Genomic DNA, 19536 nt, shown 5'->3' on the forward strand with positions numbered 1-19536 from the left:
AGAGGTGATAAAAACAAAAGACAAAGACATCCAATGAAATCATCGAGTCTTTGGGTCAGTGAGTGCCCCAGGTGGCAAGCTTATTGTGATTTAGTAAAATATAACCTCCTCTTCCCCCACTTCATGAATAAGATTTGTTTCGGGTTTTCTTTGGTCTACATATGTCCAAAATAAAAAAAAAATGTACTTGTTGATAATTAAATATGTGCTTTCTACAGACTGCTGTTTTAAGTTTTGTAATGGATGCAGAGGACAGTATTAATCCAAAAAGGATGATAAATTAAGATTTAACCTACGATAACCCAAGACAAATGGCAGGGTTTATTTCAATTATACAACGAATACCAACTAAAAGCGACTTAAAATGTATATGAACCTTACTCAATGACCGAACAAATAGCAACAATGCACACAAAAAAATGCAACACATTGGCGTTACCAGCCATATACCAGGAAAAACTAGAAACGCATTTTTCCCTTCCATTGTTTGAACGCAGTTACAGTGTATTCCCTGTGTGCCCTCACCTTCACTAATCTCCAGCTGAAGGCTTTCAATACTGCTGCGCAGCGAGGCGATTGTGCTGGATGCATGCTCACTGTAAGATGTAAATTTGGACAATACTTTGTCAATTTCCCTGCCCACAGCAGTGCACGCCTCCATCTTTGTTGTTGTTGTGTGAGACAGCTGCCGCACCTGCTACCAGCCAATCACAGCACACCCTCACACCCGCCAATCACACGCCTCCTTGCAAAGCGTTAAGGAACACATGGACAACATTAATTTTTTTTTCGATTTTTTTTTTTTTAGTTTTAGTTTCCCCCTCGAGGGAGGTCGGGAAGCAAGTTTATTCGGGTACAGTTTTGTGCAGTGTTGGATGGTTACAGTCGTTTTGCATAAAGAATAAAAAAAAAGGCGCAGTGCCGTGGGTGGAACAATGCATAAATAACTCGCTTATAGGAGACTGAAACTTTTGACGACGTTTCAGTCTAACATCTAAGTTTATTTAGGTACAGTTATCATACATAGTGTAAATTTCCTAGGATAACCACCCTCTCCCCCCAAAAAAAAATACAAAGTGACTTATTTCCATTGGGGTCCTTGGCTTCTTTCCATTATCTAGTAACGCTGTGGCTAGTTAATGGTCTAAGTCGGACCGAAACGTCGCCACAAATTTTAATCTTCTACGTGCGAGTTGTTTGTTCCCGCTTATTTTTTTTTTTAAGAAAAGCAGGACTCGTATGGCATATGCCACGGTGGTCCTTCAACAACTCCTGCCAAAGCAAACAACATTAACAATTTAAGAGAACGCTCCATATCCCTTAAAAGCTATTGAAGGGCTCTTGATCCAAGAAACTGGACCCATCATTCCCTTCCTCGAATCAGATCTGATTGCCTCCCATGGCCTGGTGGCAAAAACCGCTTCATACGGTGATTCCGGGTTCGATTCCCGGTGAGGGTTGAAACATTGTGCGTGTTGCCTATGTTCACCTATCAGTAACTGGGTACCTGGGTGTTAGTCGACTGGTTGTGGGTCACATCCTGGGCAAAAACTGACCTAATTTGCCCGAAATGCTCGGCATAACAAGTGACTTTCTATATAGTAGTATGTCACTGATGTCAGTTAGGACTGTATACCTTGTACATATACTTGTAGAAATACAAAGTATTATTGCTATTAAAGTTTGCCGATGATACTAAAATACACCGCCAGATAAAGGTGAAGAGAGCTACATTATCGTAACTAAGCACTAAACCCATAAGGGTCATACATTACTAATGTATCTGTTGAAGAGGATCCCAGAAGGGGATCGAAATTTTCAGATCAATTAATCTTCCGTGTTTCTGTCTCCATGTAGGTTATTATTGAGCACAGACAAGTGTTTATTACACTTCATTGGACTGGTATATGAATGGGGTTGGCTGGAAGTGAAAAGAACTTGCCTAGAAAAAAAAAAAAATAGTGGCTAACGCGACGGTCTGGAGTTTTGAGACTGATCACGGGTTCTATCCCGACCCGTGGTATGGTTTGTTTGCAATCGTGTCATTACGATTTCGTGAGTCATGAACTTGCCTAGCATGGGGCAATAGGCCTGAAAATAAATGGTATAGGCCTGCTACAGTGTTTCTTCATTCTGTTCTATGCAAAGTCTTCGTCATCCGCAGAGTGCGTTTAGGCTGAACATTGAGTTAATATTATTACATTCATGGGGGAGCACTAAACCCATAAGGGTCATAGAGTGGAAGGCATTCAGGTTTGATTCAAGGAACTGAAGCATTGGTCCAGTTCCTTAGATCAAGAGCCTCCTCACCAACATCGAGGAACCTTCTTTGAGGGATAGTTATTATATTCATATTATTATAATTATTATAATCATGTGGGAGCGCTAAACCCTTAGGATTATACAACGCATGTGGGGGGGGGAGGGATGGAAGGTATTCAGGCTCAATTCAGGGAACTGGAGCACAGATCCAATTCCCTATTATTATTATGATCAAGGGGGAAGCGCTAAACCCGGAGGATTATACAGCGCCTGGGGGGGGGATGTGGAAGGCATTCAGGCTTAATTCGGGGAACTGGAGCACAGATCCAATTCCCTAGATCAAGAGCCCCTCACCAACGTCAAGGAACCTCCCTTGAGGGGATTATATTAATAGAAAAGCGCTAAACCGTACGGGTCATAGAGCGCTTGGGAGGGAAGCGTTGCTCGTTTCATGGATCAATTATAATCAAAACTGAGCGCTAAACCCACCAGGGCCATACAGCGCTGTTCATGGATCAAGAGCCCTTCATTATTATAATCATGGGGAGTGCTAAACCCGTAGGGATTATACAGCGCCTGGAGGGGATGGAAGGCATTTAGGGAACTGGAGCACAGATCCAACTCCCTAGATCAAGAGTTCCTCACCAGAGTCAAGGAACCGCCCTTGAGGGTCGAGTCCTTCAGCAAGAGGCACGAGTGCTTGTCAGATGGCAAGACATGCCCACAGATATGGTAAAAATACATTTTAATCAGAATAAACCTATTTATACAGACGACTTCTCTCTTTAAGTACAGCTGTATTAAATCAGCCTATTTGTAAATGTATATGCGATGTGCATGTTAGTAGGCTGTGTAGAGCCATGTTGGTCCTTAGCCTCTATTAACAGATTTCTCTGTTTCCTGCAACTAGGAACAAGATGCACATAATGTGACCAAGGATTTGGTCCTATTTATTGTAAATTGATGATTTTCTTTCAGACTCCCTCACTCACCTTCTTGAAGACTCCCTCTTCAGTTACAAATGGTTATTAACACCAACAAGTATGTAAGAAAGACACGTGTAGTTTATTAGGCCATTTATTAAGATGCTTCGCCAACCAATGCTTTATCAATCCAATACAGAGAATAGAAATCACAGAATAAATAGTGGCAAACCAACACCATCTACCTGACCCATTGTCAGGTCGTTCCAATTTAACCCACCTAGGTAATTTCTCAGTCCCATGAAATCGGCCAAGCGGAAGTCTTCGACAGATTTGATTGCAATTATCTGGGTAATTCCATGATATATTGAAACTAAGTGATTTGTGATCACTTTCCCCAAGCTCATCATTAACCTCAAGATTATTAACTAGAGATTCCTTGTTGACAAGAACCAAGTCAAGCAGATTGTTTCCTCTAGTTGGTTCTGTCACAAACTGTTTTAAAAAGCAATTTTGAATCGTATCAAGAAAGTCACTAGACTCGAGATTTCCAGTCATATTGTGGGACCCCGTGGACATTACTCGCGTGTGCTGACAAGGCCAGTGTCCATTATGGTGACGTCACTGACTGGGTGGTGCTGGACAGCCGCTCTCACCACTTCCAGCCCGGACACAACTTGCCCAAATGGACAATAATACTGTCCTGTGGGGTTGTCCCTCGAGCTGATACAGAAACATGAGTTGTATTTGGCTTGACGGCCTCGTGAACCCCCAACGATTCCCTCCTTAGCGGGGCCCAAGTATTCCCCCCTCCACTCCAGGTCCTCCATTAGCTGGTGGCTGCTGCTGCCACCTCCCTCCACCACGTATACCCCCCCGACCAGTCGTTCCCCGGGCTGCCCCTTCCGGGCCACGTACATGAACCGTGAACCCTTGTAGGAGGGCCCTAGGGTGCCCAGACACAGTGCTAAAAAGTGCTGAGCGCGGCGCAAATGTCCCCACAGACGGATGTGGACGCTGCCCAAACTTCTGCCTCCTACACCTAGCTGTAGAAACACTTGTGGCTTCTCTGGCGGCACCAACAGCTGTACCACAGGAAGCTGCAAAATCACACGACCCTCTTTTAAGAAAGCAGATCAAGGATTTAGTCACTGTTACATAGGTTAAAGGAATACTGAGTTTGTTTCGAAAGCGGAAAGCTGTGTGTTAATTATCTACATACTTAGCTTTTATATATGTATTCATACAAAAAGAGTGAATGAGTGAAAGAATACAAGAGGAAGTTACCTGTGCCATGAAGTGGCCCCAACTGAGTTTAGGCCAGTGAGCACTGCCACCTGGGGTACACCTGGTGAGCTGCCACACAGAGTACCCCAGAGCTGAGCTACCAGCTTCCCCCATCCTCCTCTGTGGTTCCTGAACGTCATCCAGAGTCATTTCTTGAATTTGTTCGATATCCTCCCTCACAAGTGGCACTTGAAGATTGTCCGGAGCAACATTTATCCGATTTCCTTCCTGGTCTATATCTCTATGACTTCCGTCCTGGGCTACATCTCCACGACTTCCCTCCTGGGCCATATCTTTATGATTTCCCTCCTGGTCTACATCTCTATGGCTTCCCTCCTGGGCTACATCTTTATGAGTTCTCTCCTGGGCTACATCTCTATGGCTTCCCTCCTGGGCTACATCTTTATGAGTTCTCTCCTGGGCTACATCTCTATGGCTTCCCTCCTGGGCTACATCTCTATGGCTTCCCTCCTGGGCTACATCTCTATGGCTTCCCTCCTGGGCTACATCTCTATGGCTTCCCTCCTGGGCTACATCTCCATGGCTTCCCTCCTTGGCTACATCTCTATGGTTTCCCTCCTGGGCTACATCTCTATGGCTTCCCTCCTGGGCTACATCTCCATGGCTTCCCTCCTTGGCTACATCTCTATGACTTCTCTCCTGGGATACATCTCTATGACTTCTCTCCTGGGCTACATCTCTGTGACTTCTCTCCTGGGCTACATCTCTATGACTTCTCTCCTGAGCTACATCTCTATGGCTTCCCTTTTGGGCTACATCTCTATGGCTTCCCTCCTGGGCTACATCTCTATGGCTTCCCTCCTGGGTTACATCTCTATGGCTTCCCTCCTGGGCTACATCTCTATGGCTTCCCTCCTGGGCTACATCTCTATGACTTCCCTCCTGGGCTAAACCTTTTTGACTTTCTTCCGGGGCTACATCCATCTGACCTTGGTTTACATCTATCTCTGTACTTTCCTTCTGGGATACATTTCCTTGACTTTCCTTCTGGGCTACATCTATCTGACTTTCCTCCTGAGTTGCATCTATCCGACTTTCCTCTTGGGCTATCTCTATCCCTTGGCTATCCTCTTGACTTAAGGTTTCACTTTCTTCCTCCATGTCTGAATCATGGCCGCCTGCTTCGATGGGAGTGTCACGGGGAGCCTTTCGAAAGTTGCTTTTCACCCCAAATCCAGGTGAACTCAGGCGAGATTCCGTGTCACCTTCGCTGTCAGTTCTATTTTCTGAAGGGATGCAGTCGTTGATCAGCTGAGGGTCACAAGTGGTACTGACAGTCGCCTTAAGTTCCGTTAGAAGCTTATTTAATATCCTGCGATTGATGACCAAGGTCTTCATGTGTTCAGTCTTCTCCGTGGCTTCTAGGATGCCAGTGATAGTCTTAGAGTGCTCGCCGAGGATCATGCTCTGACTGTATATGTTGGCAAGCTGCAGGCATACTTTACGAAACTCGTTTGTCAAACGTTTCCTTTCCATGTTGATATATTTAGTAAGACGATCAGCCTGCAACTGTATTAGGTGTTTCTGTTGCTCAAGAGCTGTCTGTGTCTTGACGACGTGGTGTCTGTCAGTCATATGTCGCTCGAAGAGGCACTGGCCGCAGAGTGCCTCCTGGCACTGGTGGCACCACAACCTTACAGGGTCACCGTGATTCTGACATGCTTCCCACAGGTCCTCTGCTGGCGCCTAAAGTTAACCAAATAAATTTATTATCGGGGAAAAGTATAGATGAGCAGTGAGCTGCAGATTTTTACCTGTGTGTGTATATGTATATGTGTGTGTGAATATATATCATTTGTTAATAAAGTTTAAGGCTCTGATTACAACAGGGTCAATTAAGGCCGTATTTCACCTGTACACTAACATCGAGAATACTTTAACAGATAAATTTGGGATTAAATTCAACCCGATGTATAGAAATTGAGAAACAAACCACTTAAGTGTATTATACCCCATGAACATAGGCTGTGAAAAATTATTTTTATTATGAGCCAAATTACCTGCAGGAGGTTTACAGGGCATCACCTGAATTATTATCTGCAAGTAATTTGGTTGAGGTAAGAGGGAAAGTCACAGTAGGTCAGTGAACTGAAACTCCTTCGATTGCTCACTTCTTCACCACTTTCACAAAAAGCTAGACCTGACATTAAATTAATGATTATAAAATTAAAACCAGCTACTCTGGTACATTTAAGTTCAGTGGATTGTATGTGATTAGGCTTGCTTGCTGGGTACACAGAATATGATTATTATACATAAATTACTTGTATTAAAATGATTTTTTTTATTACCACTTACCATTTAATTGCTGGAAGACACTTGATGCTGATGAAACACACCCTAACAGCTAGGATTTACGATGGCCAACGCAAAAACTACTGTAATTATGGGTGTCACTTAGCTGTGTTGTTGGGAAGGATTCCTTGAAGTCCTCTATATTTCCATCCTCCACACGCAATTCTTGTGGTCCCGCAAATTTCCTGTCCCAGTTCTTCAGCAGGAACGTGTCAGCAATTTCTAAATTACGAATTGAGGCCAATATACACCAAATTGGCTTCGGAAAACACCGAATTATATGATTTATATCGCACAGTTAAGACCAGTCCTCACACATTAAATTCAATATGGCGTCTCTCCCCCGGCTGTCCTTCACCCCCCTCCCTCGAAATTTCTCGAAGGGTCCAAAGAGCATCATATTTTATTACACAATTATTGTATTAGTCATTCGTAAGTTCTACATTTAGGAACTTATGTAAAAAAATTTCCACATAAGCTATATAAAAAAAGACCCACCTTCATAGCAGCATAAGTTGCCACTATGTCAAGGATCATGTAGACCACGGGAAGGTCGACTACATGAGGACCAGAGTACCTTCTCCTGCAAGTAGGACACTTGAAGGCTGGCTCTGTGTCCTGCAGGTTGAGGAGACAGGGACGGCAGAAGGTGTGGCCACACTGGGGCAGCATCACTGGCTCCCGAACATCCCCATCGAATACCTCCGAACACACTGAACACGTCAGCACTTCCATCACCCTAGCTCAGACTTCCTGCTCACGCTCATAGAAGAAGCCAAACCAAAAACATGAGTCAGTGATGTTATTGGGAATTAATACACATATTTTGGCAGTAGCATTTACATGTCTATCATCCTTTGACTCAAAGCATGCTATCACTTAAATAGCATGCTATTATATAGCTAGCATGTTATTTGAACTGGAGTCGTCATTTTGGCATTTCTATGTAAACCACCCATAGTACTGTATACGACCTCTTGCGTAAATAATTGAAAATTTCCAACAAGCTGATTTTGCATCTATAAAAATTAAACAATATTTTTAATGATTTTTTTTTGGGGGGGGGGAGTAGAACTGCGTAACGAACAGCCTACCACTACGATATATTAGAATGTTTTTGAATACGTACTCTCCGATTCTTGCCTATGAGGTGAATTGATTGTGGACACTGTTAAAAAAATGAATACCAGGATAATTTCTCTATATCAGGTCAGCAATCCAGAAAATATTCTATAAATTATCGACAATAAGGCAAAATCCATTTTGGGTAATGGAGTAAAAAATCAGATCAAGATTGTTTTTGGTATATTTATAAGGGAGGGAAGGAAAGGTTAGCTCCCTTTCCTTGGACCGACATCAGAGACACAGACCAGAATGAGTGGCAGAAATGGAAAAGCTAAAAGTGGCAGTGGAACAGCTGAAATTAAATCATGTCCTCGAATCTGGTCAAAAGACATGCAGCCTTGGATCCAGTACCTTGGTTTTTGTAAACTCTGCGAGGTTTGAGTGGCTTGCCTATGTCAGAGACAGTAACAACATAAATCAGTTGAAGACTAAGGGTACAAAAAATCACCGAATTAATAAAGCTAAAGAAATGGAAGGCAATAACTCGAATTTTTAGCACGACGCTGCTGCACTCCGAGTAACTAATAATGACAGGTGAAGATGGTGACCTCCAAGAACGTAGAGAAGCTAAATAATTTATTTTCTGGAGGCCCTATGTTTTATATTTTATTTATGCATATATTTATGTCATCTTCATATCAAATATGCTATTAGTAATGCAAAATGTAAAAAAAAATAAATGCAAATACCAAACATAACTGCTGGTATACGTTATATAAAGATAACTATAAATCAAGAACATAAGAAACTATTGTGGAAAGATACAATGTCTATCTGAAGAAACATCAGTCAGTTTCATCTGAATAAAGCTGTGTATTTAAGTTAACATTACTACGTCTATATAGTTTAATGTATGTGCATATTAAAATAGTGCAGAGGTACAGTATATGCGATAAAATCTGTGTATGCAGCTTATCTAAGACATAATTTGTAGGTGACTTACGGTTTTTAGTGTCGAGTGACTAGCAGCACATATCAAGGAAGCTCAGTGTCTACAGCAGCAGTAGCGTAGTAGTCATGGTAGTAACAGGCACAGTAGTAGTAGTGGTAGTAACAGGAGCAGTAGTAGTAGTGGCAGCAACAGGAGCAGTAGTAGTAGTGGCAGCAACAGGAGCAGTAGTAGTAGTGGCAGCAACAGGAGCAGTAGTAGTAGTGGCAGCAACAGGAGCAGTAGTAGTAGTGGCAGCAAAAGGAGCAGTAGTAGTAGTGGCAGCAACAGGAGCAGTAGTAGTAGTGGCAGCAACAGGAGCAGTAGTAGTAGTGGCAGCAACAGGAGCAGTAGTAGTAGTGGCAGCAACAGGAGCAGTAGTAGTAGTGGCAGCAACAGGAGCAGTAGTAGTAGTGGCAGCAAAAGGAGCAGTAGTAGTAGTGGCAGCAACAGGAGCAGTAGTAGTAGTGGCAGCAAAAGGAGCAGTAGTAGTAGTGGCAGCAACAGGAGCAGCAGTAGTAGTGGCAGCAACAGGAACAGTAGTAGTAGTGGCAGCAACAGGAGCAGTAGTAGTAGTGGCAGCAACAGAAGCAGTAGTAGTAGTGGCAGCAACAGGAGCAGGAATAGTGGCGACAGCAACAGCAGTAATAGCGGTAGAAGTAATGATAACAAGAGTAGTAGAAGTAGTGGTGGTGGCAGCAACAACAGCAGTAGAAGTGGTGATATAACAGGAGCAATAATGACAACAGTTGCAGCAGTGTCAACAGGATCAGCTGGTGCAGTGTTAGGGCAGACAGCTGGTTGGCAGGACACAGAGAAGCTTTAATGTTGGTGTTGCCAGCCACCTCCACTCTGCTGCTGCTCTTAGTTGGCCGAGTTTAATACCTATTAAAAACTTCATATGGACAATTAGGGTTGGAATTCACCTGTAAAAGTAAAATGAATAATACATTTATCAGTGTATATACACTGAATAATATATTTATCAGTGGATGCAAAACAACCAAGGGGCATCTTGCATAGCTTCGCGATTTTTTGTGTATACACTGATGTACACATATACATCTCTCAGTATACATACACTATTATTGTTGCCGGGGAATTTTTTTTCAGTATTGAGAGACTTGTTTTCTAATCATTTTATTAACATCGTCTAACCAACTAGTTAACAAAGATATAATTTACAATCATAACAACCACATATAGATTTATAAATACAGTATACAAGCCTATACAATGTCAGCCATTCCACGTTTCCTATTTTTTCTCCAAATTGTATTCTCTTTATTTAAAGCTGTATCAGGGTAATTAAGTTAGAGTAGAAAAATACACTTTATGTCTAGTAACGATGTGTCAGGAGGAAAACTAGTAAAGGTGGATTATATTGACGTTTACCTAACTGTTGGTGGGAGACTAGGCTGGTGTCGTGTTTATCGTCACTTTTATGATGTCTGGCGTCAAGCACGACAGACATGGTTAAAACGTGTTGTTAAAACATCCTGAGTTTTGATTTGCTTCCAACAAGGCGGGCTAATACAACACGGGTTCAATTCCCGGGTTAGCCGCAGTTTGTTATTGCTAAAATACCTCTTGTTCGTGGCTGCATTTATATCTATATATATATATATATATATATATATATATATATATATATATATATATATATATATATATATATATTTATTTTTTTTTATTATCACACCGGCCGATTCCCACCAAGGCAGGGTGGCCCGAAAAAGAAAAACTTTCACCATCATTCACTCCATCACTGTCTTGCCAGAAGGGTGCTTTACACTACAGTTTTTAAACTGCAACATTAACACCCCTCCTTCAGAGTGCAGGCACTGTACTTCCCATCTCCAGGACTCAAGTCCGGCCTGCCGGTTTCCCTGAATCCCTTCATAAATGTTACTTTGCTCACACTCCAACAGCACGTCAAGTATTAAAAACCATTTGTCTCCATTCACTCCTATCAAACACGCTCACGCATGCCTGCTGGAAGTCCAAGCCCCTCGCACACAAAACCTCCTTTACCCCCTCCCTCCAACCCTTCCTAGGCCGACCCCTACCCCGCCTTCCTTCCACTACAGACTGATACACTCTTGAAGTCATTCTGTTTCGCTCCATTCTCTCTACATGTCCGAACCACCTCAACAACCCTTCCTCAGCCCTCTGGACAACAGTTTTGGTAATCCCGCACCTCCTCCTAACTTCCAAACTACGAATTCTCTGCATTATATTCACACCACACATTGCCCTCAGACATGGCATCTCCACTGCCTCCAGCCTTCTCCTCGCTGCAACATTCATCACCCACGCTTCACACCCATATAAGAGCGTTGGTAAAACTATACTCTCATACATTCCCCTCTTTGCCTCCAAGGACAAAGTTCTTTGTCTCCACAGACTCCTAAGTGCACCACTCACTCTTTTTCCCTCATCAATTCTATGATTCACCTCATCTTTCATAGACCCATCTGCTGACACGTCCACTCCCAAATATCTGAATACGTTCACCTCCTCCATACTCTCTCCCTCCAATCTGATATTCAATCTTTCATCACCTAATCTTTTTGTTATCCTCATAACCTTACTCTTTCCTGTATTCACCTTTAATTTTCTTCTTTTGCACACCCTACCAAATTCATCCACCAATCTCTGCAACTTCTCTTCAGAATCTCCCAAGAGCACAGTGTCATCAGCAAAGAGCAGCTGTGACAACTCCCACTTTGTGTGTGATTCTTTATCTTTTAACTCCACGCCTCTTGCCAAGACCCTCGCATTTACTTCTCTTACAACCCCATCTATAAATATATTAAACAACCACGGTGACATCACACATCCTTGTCTAAGGCCTACTTTTACTGGGAAAAAATTTCCCTCTTTCCTACATACTCTAACTTGAGCCTCACTATCCTCGTAAAAACTCTTCACTGCTTTCAGTAACCTACCTCCTACACCATACACTTGCAACATCTGCCACATTGCCCCCCTATCCACCCTGTCATACGCCTTTTCCAAATCCATAAATGCCACAAAGACCTCTTTAGCCTTATCTAAATACTGTTCACTTATATGTTTCACTGTAAACACCTGGTCCACACACCCCCTACCTTTCCTAAAGCCTCCTTGTTCATCTGCTATCCTATTCTCCGTCTTACTCTTAATTCTTTCAATTATAACTCTACCATACACTTTACCAGGTACACTCAACAGACTTATCCCCCTATAATTTTTGCACTCTCTTTTATCCCCTTTGCCTTTATACAAAGGAACTATGCATGCTCTCTGCCAATCCCTAGGTACCTTACCTTCTTCCATACATTTATTAAATAATTGCACCAACCACTCCAAAACTATATCCCCACCTGCTTTTAACATTTCTATCTTTATCCCATCAATCCCGGCTGCCTTACCCCCTTTCATTTTACCTACTGCCTCACGAACTTCCCCCACACTCACAACTGGCTCTTCCTCACTCCTACAAGATGTTATTCCTCCTTGCCCTATACACGAAATCACAGCTTCCCTATCTTCATCAACATTTAACAATTCCTCAAAATATTCCTTCCATCTTCCCAATACCTCTAACTCTCCATTTAATAACTCTCCTCTCCTATTTTTAACTGACAAATCCATTTGTTCTCTAGGCTTTCTTAACTTGTTAATCTCACTCCAAAACTTTTTCTTATTTTCAACAAAATTTGTTGATAACATCTCACCCACTCTCTCATTTGCTCTCTTTTTACATTGCTTCACCACTCTCTTAACTTCTCTCTTTTTCTCCATATACTCTTCCCTCCTTGCATCACTTCTACTTTGTAAAAACTTCTCATATGCTAACTTTTTCTCCCTTACTACTCTCTTTACATCATCATTCCACCAATCGCTCCTCTTCCCTCCTGCACCCACTTTCCTGTAACCACAAACTTCTGCTGAACACTCTAACACTACATTTTTAAACCTACCCCATACCTCTTCGACCCCATTGCCTATGCTCTCATTAGCCCATCTATCCTCCAATAGCTGTTTATATCTTACCCTAACTGCCTCCTCTTTTAGTTTATAAACCTTCACCTCTCTCTTCCCTGATGCTTCTATTCTCCTTGTATCCCATCTACCTTTTACTCTCAGTGTAGCTACAACTAGAAAGTGATCTGATATATCTGTGGCCCCTCTATAAACATGTACATCCTGAAGTCTACTCAACAGTCTTTTATCTACCAATACATAATCCAACAAACTACTGTCATTTCGCCCTACATCATATCGTGTATACTTATTTATCCTCTTTTTCTTAAAATATGTATTACCTATAACTAAACCCCTTTCTATACAAAGTTCAATCAAAGGGCTCCCATTATCATTTACACCTGGCACCCCAAACTTACCTACCACACCCTCTCTAAAAGTTTCTCCTACTTTAGCATTCAAGTCCCCTACCACAATTACTCTCTCACTTGGTTCAAAGGCTCCTATACATTCACTTAACATCTCCCAAAATCTCTCTCTCTCCTCTGCATTCCTCTCTTCTCCAGGTGCATACACGCTTATTATGACCCACTTCTCGCATCCAACCTTTACTTTAATCCACATAATTCTTGAATTTACACATTCATATTCTCTTTTCTCCTTCCATAACTGATCATTTAACATTACTGCTACCCCTTCCTTTGCTCTAACTCTCTCAGATACTCCAGATTTAATCCCATTTATTTCCCCCCACTGAAACTCTCCTACCCCCTTCAGCTTTGTTTCGCTTAGGGCCAGGACATCCAACTTCTTTTCATTCATAACATCAGCAATCATCTGTTTCTTGTCATCCGCACTACATCCACGCACATTTAAGCAACCCAGTTTTATAAAGTTTTTCTTCTTCTCTTTTTTAGTAATTGTATACAGGAGAAGGGGTTACTAGCCCATTGCTCCCGGCATTTTAGTCGCCTCATACGACACGCATGGCTTACGGAGGAAAGATTCTTTTCCACTTCCCCATGGACAATAGAAGAAATAAAAAAGAACAAGAGCTATTTAGAAAAAGGAGAAAAACCTAGATGTATGTATATATATATATGCATGTGCGTGTCTGTGAAGTGTGACCAAAGTGTAAGTAGGAGTAGCAAGATATCCCTGTTATCTTAGCGTGTTTATGAGACAGAAAAAGAAACCAGCAATCCTACCATCATGCAAAACAGTTACAGGTTTTTGTTTCACAGTCATCTGGCAGGACGGTAGTACTTCCCTGGGTGGTTGCTGTCTACCAACCTACTACCTATATATATATATATATATATATATATATATATATATATATATATATATATATATATATATATATATATATATATATATATAATATATTTATATATATATATATATATATATATATATATATATATATATATATATATATATATATATATATATATATATATATATATAATATTGCATTTATCCCTTGTGAACCTTAAATCTTCTCAGTATTAATATCACTACATTGCCTCAAACATAGTGTACAAGTTAATTGTCCATTACCTTTATAATAAAAAAAAATGTAAGATTTATTAGTCTGTTTAATTTAACCCCTCATTGGCTATTCCATGACTATACTAACACTTATAACCTTAAGTGAAGTGGTGGAGTGTTTTGGTTCTAGTTAGGTTATCCATACTGAGGTATCTTGGGAGGGCTCGAGGTCCCTTGGTGTAATCAGTGACGAAGTGCAGCTCTTGGTAATTTAAAGTGTAACAAACTGTATAAAGAGGACAGTGAGGACTGAAGGTGGTATGGATGGTGTTAGGCATCAGTGTTAGCTGATGTGATGCCGGTAATAGTGACGTCACTGATGGGATCATGAGCCGCGGCCTTTTGAACTACATCCATCCCTGCCACCACCTCGCCGAAGGGGCAGTAGTATTCTCCCTCTGGGTAGTCCCGAGTACAGATACCAAAAAAAGCCTCCAGATTAGGGTTACCGTCGCTAGCTCCCCCTAGCACCCCCACCTTCACCGGGCCGGAGTGGCGACCCCGCCATTCCAGCTCCTCCATCAGACCCCTGGCGGTACAACTGCCGCCCTCAGTCCTGTACTGACCACCAACTAAGCTTTCCCCGGGCTGACCCTTCCTGGCCACGTTTGAGAATCTTGAGCCTTTGTAGGAGGGCCCAAGGGTGCCTAGACACAGTGCCAGGAAGTGCTGGGCGCGACGCAGGTGCCCCCATAGGCGAATGTGAACCCGCCCAAGACATTTGCCTGCCACACCCAGCTGCATGAGCACTTCTGGCTTCTCTGGCGGCACCAGCAGCTGTACCACGGGCAGCTGCAACACATCAAAAATGTCAAGACAACTCTTAATTTCACTATCAGGCTGCGTTTGGGAGCCAGCAGGTTTTACAAGTGAGGCAGTACGCTGGGCGTCTTGGAATCTATACTGCATATTAAATAAACACATTTTATGTATTTCACATAACATTTTACCGATTTTAAATACATTGCAAAGGTTTCATAAAGCTACATTATATTTAATAAATTTGCAGATACGAAATATTTAAAGAAATAAATGAAAGAAATGAGTTTGACTATACGTTGTCATCTATACTTACATAATTACTCTTACTCTTACCTGGTAGTAAAAATGTGTCCAGTCGATGTGTGGCCATGGCGAGGCTCCCGCTGGGTCACACGGTGTCAAGGGCCACATAGTCATATCACCCTTCACCCTGACCCTACTCTCCGTCTCAGACACCTGGTCACACTCCTGGTCTTCGTCAGTTTCAGGTCCACCCACACCGGCCTGCTTGTCTCTATTAAGAAGACCTAGATCAATATCGTCTTTAACTCCTCCATCTTTCGGGTAACCATCGTCCACAACCGCCCCCGTTGCTGGGACATTGTTTTCACCGTCAGTCAACTCCTGGCTATGTGAATTGGTGTCATTGTTGATGTGTTTATCGTCGCTTCTTGTGCAAACATCAGAATTATTTAAACCGAGATAAGCTTGGTTGTCACAGCAATCTCGACTGAGCGGTGCCGCTGAACTGTCACTCATCCCTCGGTCACTGTCATCATTTTTTCTGGCTTCGTCACAAGGCTTTTTTCCCAGTCGAAAAGACAGGCATTCCAGGCTATTCTCGTTTGCCAACACCGACACTATGCGCGTGGTCTTTCTGACATCCTTCAGAATTCTGTGCACATCGGTGACGTACCTGTTAAGAGCTGAGCTTCTTGAGTGGATGCGAGCCAGGTGATGAGCGATGCTGTGTACCTCCTTGGCTAGGCTCGCCCGCTCCTCTTCCACCTGCTCTAGCATCTCTGCCGTCTGCGCCTCCATGTTCAACTTCTTCTCCCGCACCACTGACTGGATCTTGACTACGTGGTGCCTGGCGGCCATGTGTCGCTCGAAGAGGCACTGTCCGCAGAGTGCCTCCTGACACGGGTGGCACCATAGCCTCACAGGGTCACCGTGCTGCTGACACGTCTCAGTACCTTGCTGAAGACACAAACATATCCTTCAAAACTAACCCACAAACTGACGAAACTAGACGACGTTTCGGTCCATTTAATGTTTGTAAATGTATCTTGATCCAAGAAACTGAAGCTACTCTCTCCTTCCTCCAGTCAAGCCTGATTATACCTGGAGTATATCTGGAGGGTGCTCTGGGGGTCAACGCCCCCGCGGCCCGGTCCATGACCTAGCCTCACGGTGTATAACCTTCAAGTAAAAAGGTGATGGAACTACTTAATCAAGCTTTTAAATTATTATCATCAAAAAGAAGCGCTAAGCCACAAGGGCTATACAGCTCAAGCTTTTAAAGGAACGTATTATTATTATCATTAAATATATTTAAGCGGCGCTGTATGACCCTTGTAGGTTTAGCGTTTTTATTTGATAATAATAATAATAATAATAATAATAATAATAATAATAATAATAATAAATATATTTAAGGGAAAGCTTTAACCTCGTTGGGTGCCTAGGAATGAAAAGCAATCAAGTCAGATCCAAGGAAAGGGAGGCAATCCAGGTAAGGGAGCACAGGTCCTCAAGACCCTCGAGCGGTATAGTAGTCATAAGATTTTTAGAGAAATTTACCATGTCTCTCTTTTTCTTTAAAATATTTTGCCCCTCAGGGAAGGTTCCTTGATGTTGGTGAGGGGCTCTTGATTTAGGGAATTGGATCTGTGCTCCAGTTCCCCGAATTAAGCCTGAATGCCTTCCACATCCCCCCCCCCCCAGGCGCTGTATAATCCTACGGGTTCAGCGCTTCCCCTTGATTATAATAATAATAATTTAAAATATTTAATGTTTTAAGTTTTGACTTTTATATAAATAATATTACCGATTATATTTATATAATTCTGTAATAAAAAAAAACAATAGTATCGGGGATACAGATGAAACCTAAACCCGTCAGAATTAGTTGATGCAGTGTTTGCATTATATAATTATTTTCTCCTTATTATCATTATCATTTATTATTATTATTACTATATTTTAATACTAGTAAGATCCTTTATGTTTTATCTCTGCATAGTTTGTTAGTGTATATTAACCTGTGTCTAGTTCAGTTATCATATTAGCTTCATCTGAGCCTAGCTCAGCTGTGGCTAGCTGGTCTAGTGGCTAACGCGACGGGCTGAAGTTTTTTGACCGCGGGTTCAATCCCGGCCGGGGGTATGGTTTGTTTGCAATCGTGTCATTACGATTTCTTGAGCCTAGTTCAGTTACCATAACGTATTTATCTATGCCTAATTCATTTACAAAAAGATATATTTATCTATGCGTGGTTCAGTGCCTATATATTTATTTGTACCTAATTACCAAATTTTAAGCTTCTCAGTCGAAGATTGAGACACTTATGCAGCATATGGGAATCTTTATTCAGGAAACGTTTCGCCACACAGTGGCTTCATCAGTCCAATACAAAGAGGAAGGCGTAAGGAGAGGAGGAGTATGAGGTAATCAGTCCCTCAGCCTTCTACAGGATTGATGGACTGAACACATCGACTCCAGGCTGAGGGACTGATTACCTCATACTCCTCCTCTCCTTACGCCTTCCTCTTTGTATTGGACTGATGAAGCCACTGTGTGGCGAAACGTTTCCTGAATAAAGATTCCCATATGCTGCATAAGTGTCTCAATCTTCAACTTGTCGGTTTTTCAAACCATTCATCACACGCTTCTCAGTCGTTTGCTAAACCATCTCTGATACCACCAACTGTGAAACATCTCCACATTTTTCACAGAATGACATCCGTACATACTGTTCTTCTTACCTTGGTGCTTGCATGAGTAGCGGTAACAAGGTTGAGAACAGTGAAGTTAGTCGGGAGGTGGGTGACAGAGGCGCCTTTGTGTCGCCTCCTGCAGGCAGGGCACTTGAGGCTATAGTGCATGGTCTCCAGGCTGAGGAGACAGGGACGGCAGAAGGTGTGGCCACACTGGGGCAGCACCACGGGGTCGCGAACACCCCCAAGGAACACCTCCGAACACACTGAACAGCTTAGCTCCTCCATCACCTTCTGCCAAAGATGAGGAAATACGAATGTGTTGAGAGATGTGCCAACAGACAGGTAATACAAAGGTACTTGGAGCAGAGTGAGAATGTATTAAGTCAACGTTTCGTTCAAGGAGAGCTTTATCGTGACTTGAAATTCTCCTTGAGCGAAAGGTTGTCTCAAAGTTTTGATTTCCTCTGAGTGTCTAAGAATTACCTGGGATAAGAGCTGTTAATATTCTACCACTCTCCGGAATGCCATCCACATCAGTCAACAAAATACAAAGTGCCTGGTGAGAGAGAGCCAAATGTTGCATAATGTGATCCTTTATTGGTAACGTTTCTCCCACGTAGCAGGCTTTATCAAGTTAGATTTGATAATCCCACTATGTGCATGTGGGGTGGGGGAGAAACGTCAGTAAAGGATCAGTCACATTTGATTGCATTTGTGTATACCACCGACGTGTCGGCATTGTACATAACCTTTCCTCTGTGTCTATTTCTAGGTGAAAGGGAGCAGCAGGTGCATGCACCACCTGCTGAGGCTTCATTCATCCCCAAGGGGTGCATAACTACCTACTGAGGCTTCATTCATCCCCAAGGGGTGCATAACTACCTACTGAGGCTTCATTCATCCCCAAAGGGTGCATAACTACCTACTGAGGCTTCATTCATCCCCAAAGGGTGCATAACTACCTACTGAGGTTTCATTCATCCCCAAGGGGTGCATGACTACCTACTGAGGCTTCATTCATCCCCAAGGGGTGCATGACTACCTACTGAGGCTTCATTCATCCCCAAAGGGTGCATGACTACCTAATGAGGCTTCATTCATCCCCAAAGGGTGCATGACTACCTACTGAGGCTTCATTCATCCCCAAGGGGTGCATAACTACCTACTGAGGCTTCATTCATCCCCAAGGGGTGCATGACTACCTACTGAGGCTACATTCATCCCAAAGGGCTGCATGACTACCTACTGAGGCTTCATTCATCCCCAAGGGGTGCATGACTACCTACTGAGGCTTCATTTATCCCCAAGGGGTGCATGACTACCTACTGAGGCTTCATTTATCCCCAAGGGGGTGCATGACTACCTACTGAGGCTTCATTCATCCCCAAGGGGTACATGACTACCTACTGAGGCTTCATTTACCCCCAAGGGGTGCATGACTACCTACTGAGGCATCATTTATCCC

At 42.7% G+C, this 19536-nt stretch overlaps 3 protein-coding genes across 4 annotated transcripts in view; all 3 read right to left on the reverse strand.

Annotated features, from left to right (window-relative positions):
* The window catches only part of Sou (required for meiotic nuclear division 5 protein souji), a 38640-nt gene extending 37949 nt beyond the window's left edge, over positions 1–691 (reverse strand). For both annotated transcript variants that reach the window (XM_053788489.2, XM_053788479.2), the window contains exon 1: positions 526–691. In XM_053788489.2, the coding sequence (XP_053644464.1) occupies positions 526–661 (136 nt within the window). In that variant the 5' untranslated portion in view covers positions 662–691. The remainder of the gene's footprint in view (positions 1–525) is intronic.
* Positions 692–3339: 2648 nt separating this feature from the next.
* On the reverse strand, positions 3340–9675 carry LOC128696989 (uncharacterized). Its single transcript, XM_053788464.2, has 4 exons — positions 8857–9675; positions 7287–7541; positions 4473–6179; positions 3340–4285 (listed from the first exon to the last, which is right to left on the reverse strand). The coding sequence occupies exons 2-4, from the start codon at positions 7521–7523 to the stop codon at positions 3764–3766; spliced, it is 2466 nt and encodes an 821-aa protein (XP_053644439.2). The 5' UTR covers positions 7524–7541; positions 8857–9675; the 3' UTR covers positions 3340–3763.
* Positions 9676–14392: 4717 nt separating this feature from the next.
* LOC128698955 (uncharacterized) lies at positions 14393–18356 on the reverse strand. Its single transcript, XM_070090408.1, has 3 exons — positions 18085–18356; positions 15463–16348; positions 14393–15159 (listed from the first exon to the last, which is right to left on the reverse strand). The coding sequence occupies exons 1-3, from the start codon at positions 18354–18356 to the stop codon at positions 14638–14640; spliced, it is 1680 nt and encodes a 559-aa protein (XP_069946509.1). The 3' UTR covers positions 14393–14637.
* Between the last annotated feature and the right edge of the window lie 1180 nt (positions 18357–19536).

This window comes from Cherax quadricarinatus, chromosome 31 (assembly GCF_038502225.1).
Source record: "Cherax quadricarinatus isolate ZL_2023a chromosome 31, ASM3850222v1, whole genome shotgun sequence".
Classification (NCBI taxonomy): Eukaryota; Metazoa; Arthropoda; class Malacostraca; order Decapoda; family Parastacidae; genus Cherax; species Cherax quadricarinatus.

Coding starts and splice junctions, on each gene's coding strand:
- LOC128696989 (XM_053788464.2), bottom strand. CDS start 7,523: ATGGAAGTGCTGACGTGTTCAGTGTGTTCGGAGGTATTCGATGGGGAT. Junction 6,180..7,286: donor CAACTTATGCTGCTATGAAG/GTGGGTCTTTTT, acceptor GGTTAACTTTAG/GCGCCAGCAGAGGACCTGTG. Junction 4,286..4,472: donor GGGGCCACTTCATGGCACAG/GTAACTTCCTCT, acceptor GTGATTTTGCAG/CTTCCTGTGGTACAGCTGTT.
- LOC128698955 (XM_070090408.1), bottom strand. CDS start 18,356: ATGGAGGAGCTAAGCTGTTCAGTGTGTTCGGAGGTGTTCCTTGGGGGT. Junction 16,349..18,084: donor GTATGTACGGATGTCATTCT/GTGAAAAATGTG, acceptor TTAGTTTTGAAG/GATATGTTTGTGTCTTCAGC. Junction 15,160..15,462: donor GGACACATTTTTACTACCAG/GTAAGAGTAAGA, acceptor GATGTGTTGCAG/CTGCCCGTGGTACAGCTGCT.